At 38.3% G+C, this 15,328-nt stretch overlaps 1 protein-coding gene across 3 annotated transcripts in view; it reads left to right on the top strand.

The window, feature by feature from the left end:
- Positions 1–15,328, top strand: part of Gpdh1 (Glycerol-3-phosphate dehydrogenase 1) — a 168,748-nt gene that overhangs the window by 90,520 nt on the left and 62,900 nt on the right. For all 3 annotated transcript variants that reach the window (XM_081749107.1, XM_081749109.1, XM_081749108.1), the window contains exon 4: positions 14,271–14,412. In XM_081749107.1, the coding sequence (XP_081605233.1) occupies positions 14,271–14,412 (142 nt within the window). The remainder of the gene's footprint in view (positions 1–14,270; positions 14,413–15,328) is intronic.

Here is a 15,328-nt window from a genome sequence, read left to right as displayed (position 1 = left end):
GTTAGTTTTTGTTTATGATACTTTGCTTTTTGTAGTGTAGTGAAAATATATTTTCCATGTCAAAGAGAATTACGCTTTATCAGAATTGCATGCTTAATGAAGATGCATGCAAGAAATTTTTGTTGGCGAAACATAACGTAAAATGCTATTAATTCAATTTGTTATGCTTATGCGTATAACAGCAAATTCTCTCTTATAACTTTGTAGCTTTCAAGAGGGAACAAATGATTGTTGAGTAATACTGTAGCAAGAATTCATTTCCGAGGATTAGTGTTTTAAAATAATAGTTTCAGCGATGGTGGGAGAGTGCATTTACTTATAAATTTGTGGATACAACTTTGGAGCCTCTTTAGTTCAATCCTGATACCATTTCCACTTTAATGACCGTACACAGATGATGCAGTGAAAAGAGTTGAATTATTACTAGTTTCTTTACTGATTGTGGAATAATCCCATATCCGGACAACAGTAAGATAACATACAAGGTATGATCAAAAAGTACGCTGAACGTAGTTGCACAGTGTCATCTATCGATGTTGTATCCATTTCAACTAGTAAGCTCGGTAGTCTAAATTTTTGGTACAGTCAGTGCCGAGTTTGAACGAGTTGTGACATGCTAGTTGCTTTCCAGAGGCACAAAAGTTAGGACGTGTTAAGAATGTCTGTCGCGCGCCAACATTAAGTTTTATTCTAATCTGCAAAAAAGCGCGAAAGGAGCTGACGAAATGTCAAAATCAGTGTCTAGCGATGAAGCAGTAGCATTGAAGACTGTTTACAAGTGGTATGAACGATGCAAAAGCGGCAAGGAGTTCGTTGAAAACGACCAATGATCGAGACATCCTTCGACGTCAAAAACCTATAGACGAGCAAAAAGTGGCACAAATGATTTGTTCAAACAGGCGAATGACTATTCGAGAGCTTTATGGATCCATGAAAAGCATTTTAACCACCGATTAAATGGGCGTATTGCTTCCTCCTTCACCACTAAAATGCACCGTGCCACAATTTTTGAACCGCGAGTTTTTAGTCAAAAAAAATATTCATCTCTGATCACATTCGCTGTGTTCTCCAGATACCGCCATCCGACTTCTGGCTCTTCCCAAACATTAAAACCGTGCTAAAGGAAAACGTTTTGATATCATTCCTGACATTGAGGTGTTCACGACAAAGCAGCTGAACGCCCTTCCAGAAATACTTCCACTCTCATAGATTGAACGGGATAAGTACCGTACATTGCTAGCCAACTTTGTTCCTAATAAAATTATGTACCGTATTTTTTGATCATACCTCGTACATATAGCACCGAATGTATGTAGCCTAAGATCGTAAATGGAAGGCAAAGTTTGAAAGATTTTATTATAAAAGTTCTAATTTTACCCCCCCCCCCCCAGTTATACTCTTTATGTTAAAGAATACGGATGAATAATTAAAGCGAATTATTATGAAGTAATTCATGGAATAGGAATGTGGAGAATCGAGAAAACCCCAGAAAACTCTCTAACATGATGTTTCCCACAATTCACATGACGTGGGATAAAAACATGGACCCGCGGACTAGAGATGAGCGCTGTACAACTGACTCATAATACCTCCCGTTTTGTTACGGAACTATACGGAAATATTTATTACATGCTTATTATATATATTCTCTTATGAGAAATTACTTCAAGGTGGATCGTCGGAAGAGATGTTCGTCTTATAGTCGCAAGGTCTCAGATGCGATCCTTAATACTGACTGTCTCAGCTGAATTTTTCCTATGCGTATCCTTAATAATTTCTTTGTGGTGGACAAGTATTTTCATATTGTTTATTCTGCTATCTCAGACCTTGAAATTTTCCTTGAAGTAATGATTGCAGATACATTAAAAGGTTAAACATACTCTTCACCTTGAAGTATACTGTTTCTATTCTAAAGAAATATAATTAAAAATTGAAAACTCAGCTATATAAATTCTGTATTCCTTTTGCTTCAATATCAAAACCCAGTAATTGCTACTTAATTTTTTAGTATTTGGATACTAATTATGTTTTAAAAAGAGGTTACTATTGATAGAAACGTTATGTTGCCTACTTTACTTTATGCGGAAGACAGAATTGTTATTTACACATATGCTTAACGTAACAGTGCTGTCATTTGGCAAAGGTAGTCCCGGGTTAGTTGTCCTTTTTGGTCACCTTGACTTTGTTGGAATTTATCCAGTACACTAAAAGTTATCAAACTATTTTTGGTAAGGGAATCTTAAGAATGATTAGAACTTATTTTATTTATTTGAGGGATAAGGAGAGTTAAATGCTTTAGGTAGGTGCAATGTTTAAAATCAAAGTAGTTAGCTTTGATTTCTAAAATTTTCGAGTAAGCGCATGTTTATCATCTTATGTCTATGTCTATATCTTATGTTTATGTTTATGTCTTTCGAATGTTATTTCCGATTTCAGTTACCAGTTGGGAGTAATTAAATATTGACAAATGGGACATTTATTTTAATTGGGAAATTTGGAGATAACGCCCGAGAACTATTGATTTGTAGTTTTGGCTTTATTTTATGTCTTTTTAAAAGTAATGTTTCATCATAATGGGCACGGCTAATATCACAATCCAGGCATCTCTTTCCTGCTTTTCTGAAGGAAAGTTAAAATAATAATTATTATAATATACAGGGTGGGCCGTAAGTCCCTTACCACCCCTTGCAAAATCCGTGTTCGTGGAAAATAATGAACAAAAACCATGTAGTAACATAGTAGGCCGAGGGGGAAGTCGGATTGTGATGGTGACCAAGATGGAGGTCATCTTGAAAACCGCCATCTTGAATTCACGTCAAGATTTTTAAATAGGAACAGGTCATGCGACACATCATTTTAGGCTAGAATTTAAAGAGAAACTCAATCGGTTTGTTGATATCGTAATGTGTTCAAAAGTTACAGGCATTTCAACTTGCTAATTTTACCTGTCACGCATGGCGGAGCACGTGCTCTACGTGGCCCCCATCCCGAGTTATGCACAAGGTAAGTCGTTCAACCCAATTATCCATGACCTTCAAAAGAGTTTCTGGTGAAATATCGGCACATGATGCAAATATGCGTTCTTCCAGGTGTTCAAGATCCCGGATCTTTTCGGCGTATACCTTTGCCTTCAGATGACCCCAGAGATAAAATCCAAGGGCGTCAGATCTGGTGATCGTGCTGGCCATTCAATGGGACCACGACGCCCAATCCAACGTCCAGGAAATTGTTCATCCAGATAGGTACAGACCTGTAATCCGTAATGCGGAAGAGCATCATCCTGCTGGAAAAATAGTGGAAATGTGCCGTCCTCGGACAATATGGAAAGGAGGATGAGATTCTGCAACATATCCAAATACCGTTCAGCAGTGAGGGTACCAGGAATGATGAATGGACCAAATAATTTGACGCCCCGTAGACCACACCACACCATTAATTTGCCTGTACCTACCATTTTGCAAGTGTAAGCCCACTGAGGATTTGTCTGCGACCAATAGCGACAGTTTTACTTATTCACTTCCCCAGTGACATAAAAATTGGCCTCATCGGAAAATGAAATTTGTGTGGAATGTGGGATCCGTTTGCAACTGTGCAAGGCCCAGTTGCAAAGTTCCACACAGCGATCAGGGTCATCTTCAGATAGATGATGTTGAAGTTGCAATTTGTACGGATGCCACTTGCTTTCCTGTAAGATGCGTCTGATGGATGTACAGCTGACACCACATTCCATGGACAGACGATGGGTACTGCCGTGTGGTGATGTAGCAAATGATGCCAACACTGCTACTGATGTGGCTTCATCTGTTTCGGTTGTGGGTCTTCCACACCTGGGTTTATCTGCTATGGAACCAGTATCCATGAACTTCTGGAAGAGTTGGGCGACACTAGCATGAGACACAGGATGTCGATCTGGGTGCCATGCATTGAATTCAGCTGCTACAGCTCTTACACTCCTTCCTTCCCATGCCCTGATCAACTCCTTCCTCTCTGCTGTCGTTAGCGGCATAATTATTCACCTGCAACAACAGAAACAGTACGGTAAAATTAGCAATTTGAAATGCTTGTAACTTTTGAACATATTAAGATATCAACAAACCGATTTCACCATTGTGTTTGTCTTTGAATTCTAGCCTAAAATGATGTGCCGCATAACCATGTTCCCATTTAAGAATCTTGACGTGAATTCAAGATGGCGGCTTTCAAGATGGCCGCCTTCTTGGTCACCATCACAATCCGACTTTCCCCTCGGCCTACTATGTTACTACGTGGTTGTTGATCACTATTTTCCACGAACACGGATTTTACAAGGGGTGGTAAGGGACTTATGGCCCACCCTGTACAATAAAATTTCTACAGTTGATCAGCTCGTTCACTTGTACAAGTTTTCATAGGACATAATTCTCATAGGACTACTTAGACAAAAGCTGTTTATGTAACTCTCGGATTGATGCAGTCGAAAATCATAGGAACAACTTGCTACCTATTGGGGCTCGTCTCTTTGAAAGTACTTTCTGCTGCACCTATACAACGATTCCAACATTATCACCATTGCTTCAAGGAGTTCTGGAATTCCTGTTGTGAAATGCGTCGAGTTCTCTCGTCGTTTTATTCTGGATAGTGTCAAATTTAGGGATGTACTGATGTATCGGTATCGGTAATATCGCCACGTATTGGTATCGGTACCGGTATCAGCAAATGGACACCGATACATAATCCGAACTATTTTCAATTTGTGTAATATTAACAGTGGTACATATTTCATCGGTTTCTTTTAGACCTAAAGTTGATCTAAATTATTATCAATTGTACAATCGATTTCTTTATGCGTGTGTACGCCTTGGATTTGCACTGTCAAAATGGTGGTGAAGAAAAGCCAAAGATCCTCAGTCAGGATCATGAGCGCCCGAAGAAAATTTTCTAGGGGGGTCCATTCTATGGTTGCTATATTACGCGTGGTATTTAATATACGTGGTTTACTGCATTACGTATACATTTTCATGAGCCAGGGGGATCCTACCCTGCCCTACCTTCGGGTGTCCATGGTCAGGATGGCAGACCGTAATTTGAATCCCAAACGAGACAGAGGTTTCGATTCAGCAGAAAATGCTACAGAAGAAACCCACAAGACGCTCACTTTGTCATTATTTTCTCCTACTTACTGGTTAAAAATAAATAATTCTAAAGTTAGTAAATAGTTTTATCGTTTTGAACTTCGCTTAACCCTCTTACTTTTTTTTTATGGTACGTATAATTTTGTAAACAATAAAAATTTGTAACGGAAGTATCGGTTTGCATTATATGTATGTAATAGAGACTAGTAAATACAATGTAACTATCAAAGTACATTATCACTCTACATATCAATCACTGACTCTTAGAATTTAGTTTACATTATATAAGTATTTGCTGCTTTTTAGTTCATTTTATGTGAGCTGGATTAAATTTAGAGAAATTATATTTTTTGTGTGGAACCTAATATGAATTTCTGCTTTTTGTTTTTGTATGTCAAATTTTGGCTTTATATACCCTATTACAATGTTGATAATTTCATTATTCTGAAAATTCCTGATAATATATAAGAAATGTGTCCAAAAGTATCGGTATTGCAGGATTGGCCAGGGGCCGCGGTGGCTCAGTGGTAGAGCGTTCACCTCTGGTGCTTGGGGTCCCGGGTTCGATCCCAGCCCCCGCCAAGTGAACTTTGTGGTGAACAAACACCGTGTGCGTGGGTTTTCTCGGGGCTCTCCCGTTTCCTTCCACTTTCTTCATTCCACCATTTCTTTCATCACTCATCATCACCGTCTCCTTTAGCCTAACCGGCATAACCGTGGGACGTAAAACTCAAAGATTTCATTTCATTTTTTGCAGGATTGGCCTCTTCAGTATCGGTATCGGTGAAAAAGTTGTATCGGTACATCCCTGGTCAAATTGTTTCCCTTTTAAGGGGATTTCAGTATAGGGAACAGGAAAAAGTCACACGGGACTAGATCCAGCGAGTAGTGGGATGATGTACGACGGGGATGTTGATTTACCCCCCCCCCCCCAAAAAAAAAGACACCATTCCTGAAGCGTGATAGGGTCATTGTCGTGGTGCAAACGCCGCTGTCCAGATAACATGTTTACGATGATTGGAATTGCTTAATCTTTGTAATACAACTATGTAGAACTCTTTATTGACAGTGGGAAGCACGGTGGATTAGTGTTAGAGCGCGCTTCTCTGGTGGCAGGGACTCTTGGTTCAATCAACGGATCGAACGCCATGTGCGTTTGTTGTGGACAGCATCGTGTCCGTGGATTTTCTCGGAGATATCCTGATTCCTCCCACATTCTTAATCCACCAACTATTTCATAATTATTCATTTTTGTTAATCATCCGTCTCCTTTAGCCTAAGTAGCATAAGCGTGGAACGTAAAACAAGATACATATTTTTTTCCTTATTGAGATTTTGCTACGTGGGACAAATTCGTGATGCTCGATTCCGAAATCCCCCCCCCCCCCCCGTTCCAAAAAAAAATCAGCAACACTTTCACACGGGTTCATACTTGTTTGGTCTTTTTGTGTCTCGAGAATGTGATTTATTCAATCGGGACGACATTGCCTTGGTTTCAGGGTCTTACCCTCAAAACCTGCGATTCGTCCTCGGATGATGCTAGCCAGGAATGTCAGACTTTGTGGTGGACAAACACCGTGTGCGTGAGTTTTCTCGAGGATCTCCCGTTTCCTCCCACTTTCTTCATTCCACCATTTCATTCACTTCGCATCATCACCGTCTCCTTTAGCCTAGCCGGCATAACCGTGGGACGTAAAACTCAAAGATTTCATTTCATTTCAGGAATGTCAGGTCGTTGGCAGCTGTATCCTCCAGTTTCTTGTCTTGATGATGATGACAGGAATGCCCTTCTGGGTCATATATGAGAATCCTCGGCACGAATTTCGCCGATACACACCTCATCCCTAGGTCTTCGTGTAAGATTTGGTGACGTGAGACGATGGAAATATTCAGCTTCTCTGCAATGTCACGGACAGTCAGTCGATGATTAGAGCTCACAAGCGCACTGACATTGGCAGTTTTCTTCTTCCAACTCAGATGGGCGACCAGAAGGGATCACATGCTACAGACATTCTTCCAGCTTGAAAACGTGTAAACAGTAGATCGTTGTGCGACTCATTGGTACATCACGAAACGCTACTTGCAACATTCGTGCGTTCCTGGAGTCATTTTTTCAACTTTAAAACAAAGTTTAACAGACTTGCTGTACGTTCGATAACTCAATTCACAAATACGCAATTGCGTCTTATTTAATACTGCCTGAAAACAGATGAGCGATAACACTGTCATTATGAGATGTTGCCGCGTATACCTGGCTGAGGTTTCCGAACTACAATTAATACTTTTGAGGGGGGAAATCTTTCAATTAAATGAACAGCTGTGTATAATTTTCCGTCCTCAAGTTATAAATTCCTGTTTTAAAAATGCAATAAAATAAAAAAAAATCATCTCGATAGCTAGTTTTATATACTTCCACGTATAAGAGTGCGCGCATCTTTTGCGCTTGATTCTGGGCTCGATTCCCGATGGGAATTGCAATTTTCAATGTTACAGGATCGTAAGCCAGTTAGATATCGTCTTCAATTAAGAAGCTGTGAACTCCGGTCTAGAAAGCCAGAAACAATGTTGTTTTTGAGAACCGATGTGCCGGCCATGCACCATCCAGTTAAACAGTGCCAGACCTTCCATGGTTCTTTGTGCACTGCAATATGAGGGAGAATACTATCTTAATAATAGCAAACGTGAGTCCTTGTGGACAAATAGAGTATGCTACCATTGCAGTAAATTTGATGACTATGGGCTAGGATGATTGTTGATTTAAGAAACCTGCTGAAGTTTCTACTTTTGTTTGGCAGCAAAAGTATACCCACTGCTGTGCGAAACATAAGGACGAGATAGATAAAGTAAAATATTTCGTACTGGTAGAAATTAATGAAAGCCCGGTATCATGTTGCCATAGATATCTTACACGTACATACAGAACAAGACGTTGCATGACGTGACGTCAGCGTGCCGTAACTACTCCCCCAACACTCAGCAGTTGTATGAAAGGGACGAGATAGTGTGTGTCAATCAGAGCTTATTAAGGTACACTCATGTCCAAAATTATTGTCGCATATCTATTACTGTCTTCTTATATGAATATAATTCGATAATGATTCTGCAGGGTATTTTTAATACTGATACTATGTGTATAAATCGGGAAATGTATATTTCTGGTAAATTTCACAGGAAAAGAATTATAAATACGAAAATTAGAATGAGTAAAACAAAATGTTGCTAAATGGACAAGAAAGTTTTATTGTTATTATATAGGCCCTACTGCTCTTTTGACATGAAATTCTCCACATACATGTATTTGCCGATTATACACATACTAACATTGTAAGAAATACCGTGTGAATTCGTCATCAAGTTATATTCCTACTACAATATATTTATAGACATGCGACAATAATTTTGGACATGCGTGTACATTGTGGTGGTGTTAAAACAACATGGCCTGGAGACAACATTCGGATGACTAATAAACTAACATCCTCCATACAAAAGCTGCTATTTAAGGTCTGTAAGAAAAAGTTATATGATTGGTTAGTAAAGAATCCATTTTACTCGATTCAAGAGTTTAGTGAATGTCAAGACATTGTGTCCTAATTTACAGTGGCACTTTATTTCAAATATTATTAGGTTGTTCATTATAAAATTAACCAATAACTGATTGTCTGTATGCAATGATTATTATATATATATATATATATATATATATATATATATATATATATATATAATATATATCTGTATCTATATGTATATCTCATTCGGACGTTGTCTATTGCTTGTAAAGCTCAATGACAATAAAATATTCTATTCTATTCTATTCTATTCTATTCTGTTCTGTGGAAAAGAATCAGGGGCGGATCCAGGACGGACTTCTGGGGAAAGGGGCGGTGGGTTGTAATACTGCTACGTAGAGCTACATTTAAGAGCTCCAAACCCTGGGATGGGTTTTATTTATATATAAAATAAGAAAGTTTCCTCTTCTGGAGGGGCGTTCCGCCCCTGGGAAGAATCATCGGGAAATTGGAGAAAGGACTAAGTGTCTCCCAGGAGTTTGATATTGCCCACAGCATTGTTTCACGTACATGAGAAACATTCCAAATCACAGGCAATGCCATGGGAAGGAGAGATTGTGCTCGACCTCGGTCAAGTACAGCAGCGAACATTCACTACATTGTGAACAGGCAAGAAGGGACCGACGTCCAACAGCGGATGCAATTGCAAACACATTAGGAGACTGCAGGATAGCAAGGCGTCCCATCTCACGCATTCCTGGCACGTCGACTACATGGGATAAAAAAAATACGAATAATAAACTACTATTCGTAAATTTTTCCAGCACAAATAAATTATACTATATTGTCAGGTTACTAATGAAATAGTTATTTATGAAATACAAAGACAATAATGTGTCTTTTTCAGAAAATTGTAAAAAAAAAAAAAAAAAAAAAAGAGTAAACTACTCTTCGTATATTTTATCAGCACAAATGAGGTACAGGTTTGTCCGTAAAGTAATTAAACTGGCTGCCGTCCGGCGCTCCAGTCCCCAGCAACGCGCTTCCCGGTGGGGAGATTTGTGGTAGGGAGTGTAAGCAGCGCACCGGGCGCAGTCGCTGAGTCGCGCGCGTCCGGGCTCTGTCGCAGTGAGGATCATGTAAAAGCTGTTGTTGAGTTTTTGTCACGGCAGAGAACGTGAGAAATGGAGCGTTCGTTGGAGCTAATGACGGTCTGATTCTAGGAGATTTTCTATTTTGTCCTCATTTTAAATCAAACCACTCGTTGAAGGGCGTCCAGATCGTTTATATCTTCAACAATCTCCCATCCGTTCTTGAACTCACTGAACCAGTGGGAAACGTGGACTTCTTGGCAAGATGTTGTCTTTGTAAGCATTCTTGACATGGCGAGTGTCTCCGAAGCGGTTTTGCCCAGGTGGAAGCAAAATTTAATCGCGTAGCTCTACTCCAGCGAACGCTTCATTTCTCACGTTTTCTGCCATGCCAAAAACTCAAAAAGAACTTTTGCGCCACTCGTGATTCTCACTGTGTCAGAGCTCGGACGCGACTACCGCCCGGTGTGTTGCTTAGCTTAGACCCCCACCACAAATTCCCTCGCTGGGGAGCGCATTGCTGGCGACTGGAGCGCCGCGCGGTGGCCAGTCTCATTACTTTACGGACAAACCCCGTATACTATATTGTACCCTTATTTTTAGGGATAGGAAGAAAATTCGATCCGTCTTACCCTGAATGATCACATACAATCCTTAAGGGTCTTCACTACTGTGAAGTTAAACTACTACTAATTTTAGTTTTTCTGTAATATCTTCAAAACAAATAAAAGTATTCGAAAAGCAGAAACATAGTGAACTAGACAATACGATTTTGCATATGATACCTTATCACAACTAATCTATCTGCTTTCGATTTGCAACTGTAGATTAGCATTTTTTGCGGGTTCTGTAAATAGCGCCATACCAAAAACAAATACATGAATTGTGGTAAAGGTATCACATGCAAAATCGTATTGTCTAGTTAACTATGTTTCTGCTTTTCGAATACTTTTATTTGTTTTGAAGATATTACAGAAAAACTAAAATTAGTGGTAGTTTAATTTCACTGTAGTGAAAACCCTTAAGTTTAAAATTTGACTGAGATATGATGAACGATATGGCCTCTAGGTGAGTGTACATCAGGACGAACAAACGAACGGACAGACAAATGTCGAAAAATTATTTTTTCGGTACCTGAGGACCATGAAACGTAAATCCGTTGAAATCTCGAATTCGATTCTTTTCATGATCACCAAGCTTTCTTCTCTCCTTTCATCGTTCGAAATGAAAAAGATCAGTATATCGTAACATGTGTCCAGCAAATCCTAATATAACTTTTCAAAAGATCTATCTTAATATTATCTATCACAGTGTTTTGGTCCAACATATACCATCTTTTATAAGTAAAACCATTTACCTCACTTGTATGTCCCACTTATGTTAGAGATTTTGCTGTTGATTGTGTAACTCTGATCGAATCTTAACATGTGCGAGAAATTTCTTTGTTTCTTTTTAATACATACCCGCATTTGTTGAGTTACTGAGAACGATGCCCTTTACATTATCGAGTCTCCGGACTTTTAATTACGAAACTAGCACGTTAATACTTAGTACAATGTTATTATTTTCTTTTGTAGATGACAAGCATTAAATTGGTATTCGGTCGTGATTCCAAAGATGTCGTATTATTTTCAAACTATTATAAAAAGGATACAAATTCAAATTCACGTAAATCTTGTAAAGAAATTTTCATATACTGTGTAACTTTTCCCAATTAAATTTTGTTTGTTGTAGTGTATACTTTTGGCTCGTTTGCTTGGCAGAAATTCAAATGGTGCTGTCGTTCGAACATATGCTAGAACACTTTTTATTGGATTAGACTAGAACATTGCCAGACACTGAAAAAGCCACTACATTGTTTTTAATTTACATATCAACCTTTCCCTTTTTGTTTCATATTATTACTTGTTGAACATATTAGGGCCGCGGTGGCTCAGTGATAGAGCGTTCACGTCTTGTGCATGGGGTCCCTGGTTCGATCCCAGTTCGCGCCATATGAACTTTGTGATGGACAAATATCGTGTGCGTGGGTTTTTTTTGGGGTTGTCATGTTTCCTCCCACTTTCTTCATTCCACCATTTCATTCATTTCTTATCATAACCGTCTCCTTTAGCCTAACCGGCATAACTGTGAGATGTAAAACTCAAACATGTCATTTCATTTCATTTCATTTTTTGTTGAACATATTATTAAGAGATGTTAGAATTGACTTTACTATATATTACAGATGGTTATCAGAATAATGAAAATATCTTTTAGTTTTGAATATGTGTGTTGTAATAAACACTAAAGGTGCGTGTGCAGCGCCTTACCGTTGTTAGTAGTGAGTTAGATGATCATTTGCAGTACGTCAGAATAGGACTGAAGCGTGAGTTGAAGCTGGTAGGCAGTTGTGATGCAACATAGGAGACTTCTCTGACTTTCAAAGAATCTAAATTGTAAATGCGCGGTTAGTTCAAGTATATGGAAGATTGCGAGTGCGTTAGATATGTCGCGAGTAGCTAATGGTGTTCAAGATAATGATGGCGTACAGAACTCACGGCAAAACAGCAACTAAGTGTAATAATGGATGGAAGAGAAGGCTCAGTGACGGAGATTGCCGAGCTTTGAAGAGAATTATAATCAATGGCCATATAGCGAATTCTTCAAAACTGATGGCGAAATTTAATTAGTACCGGAATAGCCTATTGCGACAATCTTGTCCAACGCGAGCTACATAATCTGAACATCCGCGATCACCTTGCAGTTTTCAAACATTACCGTAACAGCCATGTAGCGCGAGTAAATGCTGCCGAGGATACACAAAGTGCACCGCCACGGATTGGAAGTACTCTTTCATCTTGCTTCCAAGAGCAGTCCGTGTTTATGTATAGCAGACACCTAGAAAAGATTATGCTTCGAACTGTTTCACCTCTGCCGTGAAATAGAGTCACAGATTTATAATGATGTGGGCCGCAATTTCCTGGTATTGTGAGGATCCTGTGATATGCTCATAGGACACATTACTGCCAGTGATTTCGTTAATATTTTAGGTGACCATCTGCATCCTATATTCACAGATGTTCTTTCTGGCCAAAGAAACATCAATTTGACAATGGGTCACTTCGTAGTACAGAAATTAAGGTGTGGTTTCATTAACACGCATATGTGATCATTTATTACTATTTTATTATTTCTATCTATCTCAGATTCCCTCTGGTGTTGTGGTCGGGCTTAGCCAAGACTATTTATCTTTATCTTGTGTTCTAGTCATTGAGACATTTCCTTATTATCCTGCTTGCTAACAGTAGTACTTTTTTGCAATTTAGGAATGGGCTTGTGTTCAATGTTTATTTTATTCAATTTGGTCTTCTGAGTCTTTGGTATAAGTCATGTGGCAGGTATGAAGAGTAAGACTATAGTTACAGTTTCTTGTTTCCTTGTGTTTTTCATTTCAATTGCTAGGTCAATGTATATCCTTTTTCACTTTTTTTTTTTTTTTTAGATTATCTGATGGTATTGCAGAATCTATTACAAAGTTTTTTTTTTTTTTTAAAGGAGTTCGGTTTACCAAAAACTCCTTTATATATTTACGCTTATCTATCCTTTGTGTGTGTGTGTGTCCGAAAGAAAATGAAATGGAATCTTACGTGTCGGGAAAGAAAGAAAAAAAAAATCTCGACAACTATTTGATGGATCACCACGAATTTTGGCCAGGTTGTGGAGGGTTGAAATTTAGGAATCGAGTTCGTTGATGCAGGTGGTATTCAAACCGGAAGAGGCGAAATCAACCATTTCCAGTTTTAATGTTGATTACTATACAGTAAAAATGGCGTGTAGCGGTTTCTGCAATCACTGAAACGTCCCAACAATACATTTCATCCCTACTCTAATCTCTCTACTAAAAAAGGAAGTAGTAGAAATTTACAACCACTTCTGATGTCAATATTAATTGAAAAAATATCACACCATACAAACTAACCTCCTTCATATGATGATGTACATTTGGTACTGCTTCTTGTTCTTTGCAGTTAAAACGATATCTGATCCATTGCATTTTATAAGTTTCGTCTGTGATGATGGATCTATCCTAGTATAGCTTGAAGTTACTATTATTGTTGAAAGCTTTGATGGGATCCCTTAATTTGTTCAACCTGACTGATAGTTTTCCTTCGTTTTAAAGAAGGAAGTGTATGTGTACCTGTTAATATGAAATCGATATTTAAAAATTGCTCTTATCTTGCATCCTGTACGTGGGAATCATATTAACATACTGTTTTAGGATTCCTCTGGGATGCAAGATAGATTTCTTTTTTCTAATAATAAAAATCTATCAGTAGCTTCCATAAGTATATACATAAGTATATATTGAATCGATGTTTATTATTATTACTATTATTATTATTATTATTATTATTATTATTATTATTATTATTATTATTATTATTACTTCAAATATAGGCCTACACGGTGGGTGTTATTTGATTTTTTTAAAGTAGAAAAGTTAGCTGATATTTTATAGAAAAGTAGTTTCGTACTCCTTTTATGTTGATGGTTATTATTTAATTCTTTTACAGGGATTTGATATAGCAGAAGGTGGTGGAATAGAACTAATTTCTCATGTAATCAATAAACTACTCAATATACCTGTTAGTGTATTAATGGGAGCTAATCTTGCACCAGAGGTCGCAGACGAGAAATTTTGTGAAACAACAATAGGTAAGATATAAAGATTCGGAGCGAAATGTAAATTTAAAGAGATTAGTCTGTAAACATGAATTTAAAGAATTGTAATACTTGATCATTCATAAATTGATTGTCGACTAAAAGCTTGATTTTTGCATGGAATTAAACAATAGTAATGCATTTATCTACAACTATTAATTAAGTTGGTGCGAAAGAAATGTCCGCAAGAAATGCATCATTTCCAAGGCTAAAAAAATGCAAACTAAAGTACCTTGTTAATCAAATCATCTGCTGTCTGTAACCATGCCATCACTCAGCGAGCAATTAGATTCCTTGGCGAAAGAAATCTGAAGTTGCGACGTGAAGTCGTTAACAACACGTTGCACCGCTTGATCATTAGTAGTCGGGGAGAGAGACGTCAAAAAAATACGATGGATGTGGAAATGTTTCGTACTACAAGTCATGGAAAGTGTAACGTCCATTGTGCGTGCATTGTTGTATAGCATGAAGACACTTTCCGCCTTATGCAGAGTCGTTTCGAAATATGATTACCGTTACACTAACGCCCTGACTACTGCAGGAAACATATGTTAGTCGAACTCTTTAGTATGGCTCTAATCACGCATCAGAACGACTCTGCATAAGGCCCTATGTCTTTTGAACATTGGTGGATACTTGCCTGCAAACTGTGGTACATTTCGTGGAGTTAAGTGTTGTAACAATCCGCAGTGGATGATTTCGTCTTGACGGAGAAAGACATGATAGATAAACTCCATCGTAGATCACTATACGAATGACAACATCCAGAAGTTTTTGGAATCATTCTGGACTTTGATGAAGATCCAACCACATTTTTGGCTGTTTATGATTGCCTTGTCTGATCCATTTTCCATTAAAAGTGGCAATTCAAGACAGGAAACTTTCTCGGTAACTTACACTCAGAGAACTG

This window comes from Thermobia domestica, chromosome 2, assembly GCF_964235325.1.
Source record: "Thermobia domestica chromosome 2, izTheDome1.hap1.1, whole genome shotgun sequence".
In the NCBI taxonomy this organism is placed as follows: domain Eukaryota; kingdom Metazoa; phylum Arthropoda; class Insecta; order Zygentoma; family Lepismatidae; genus Thermobia; species Thermobia domestica.
Note: the sequence above shows the minus strand (reverse complement) of the source record. Positions and strands in the feature narration are given on the sequence as shown.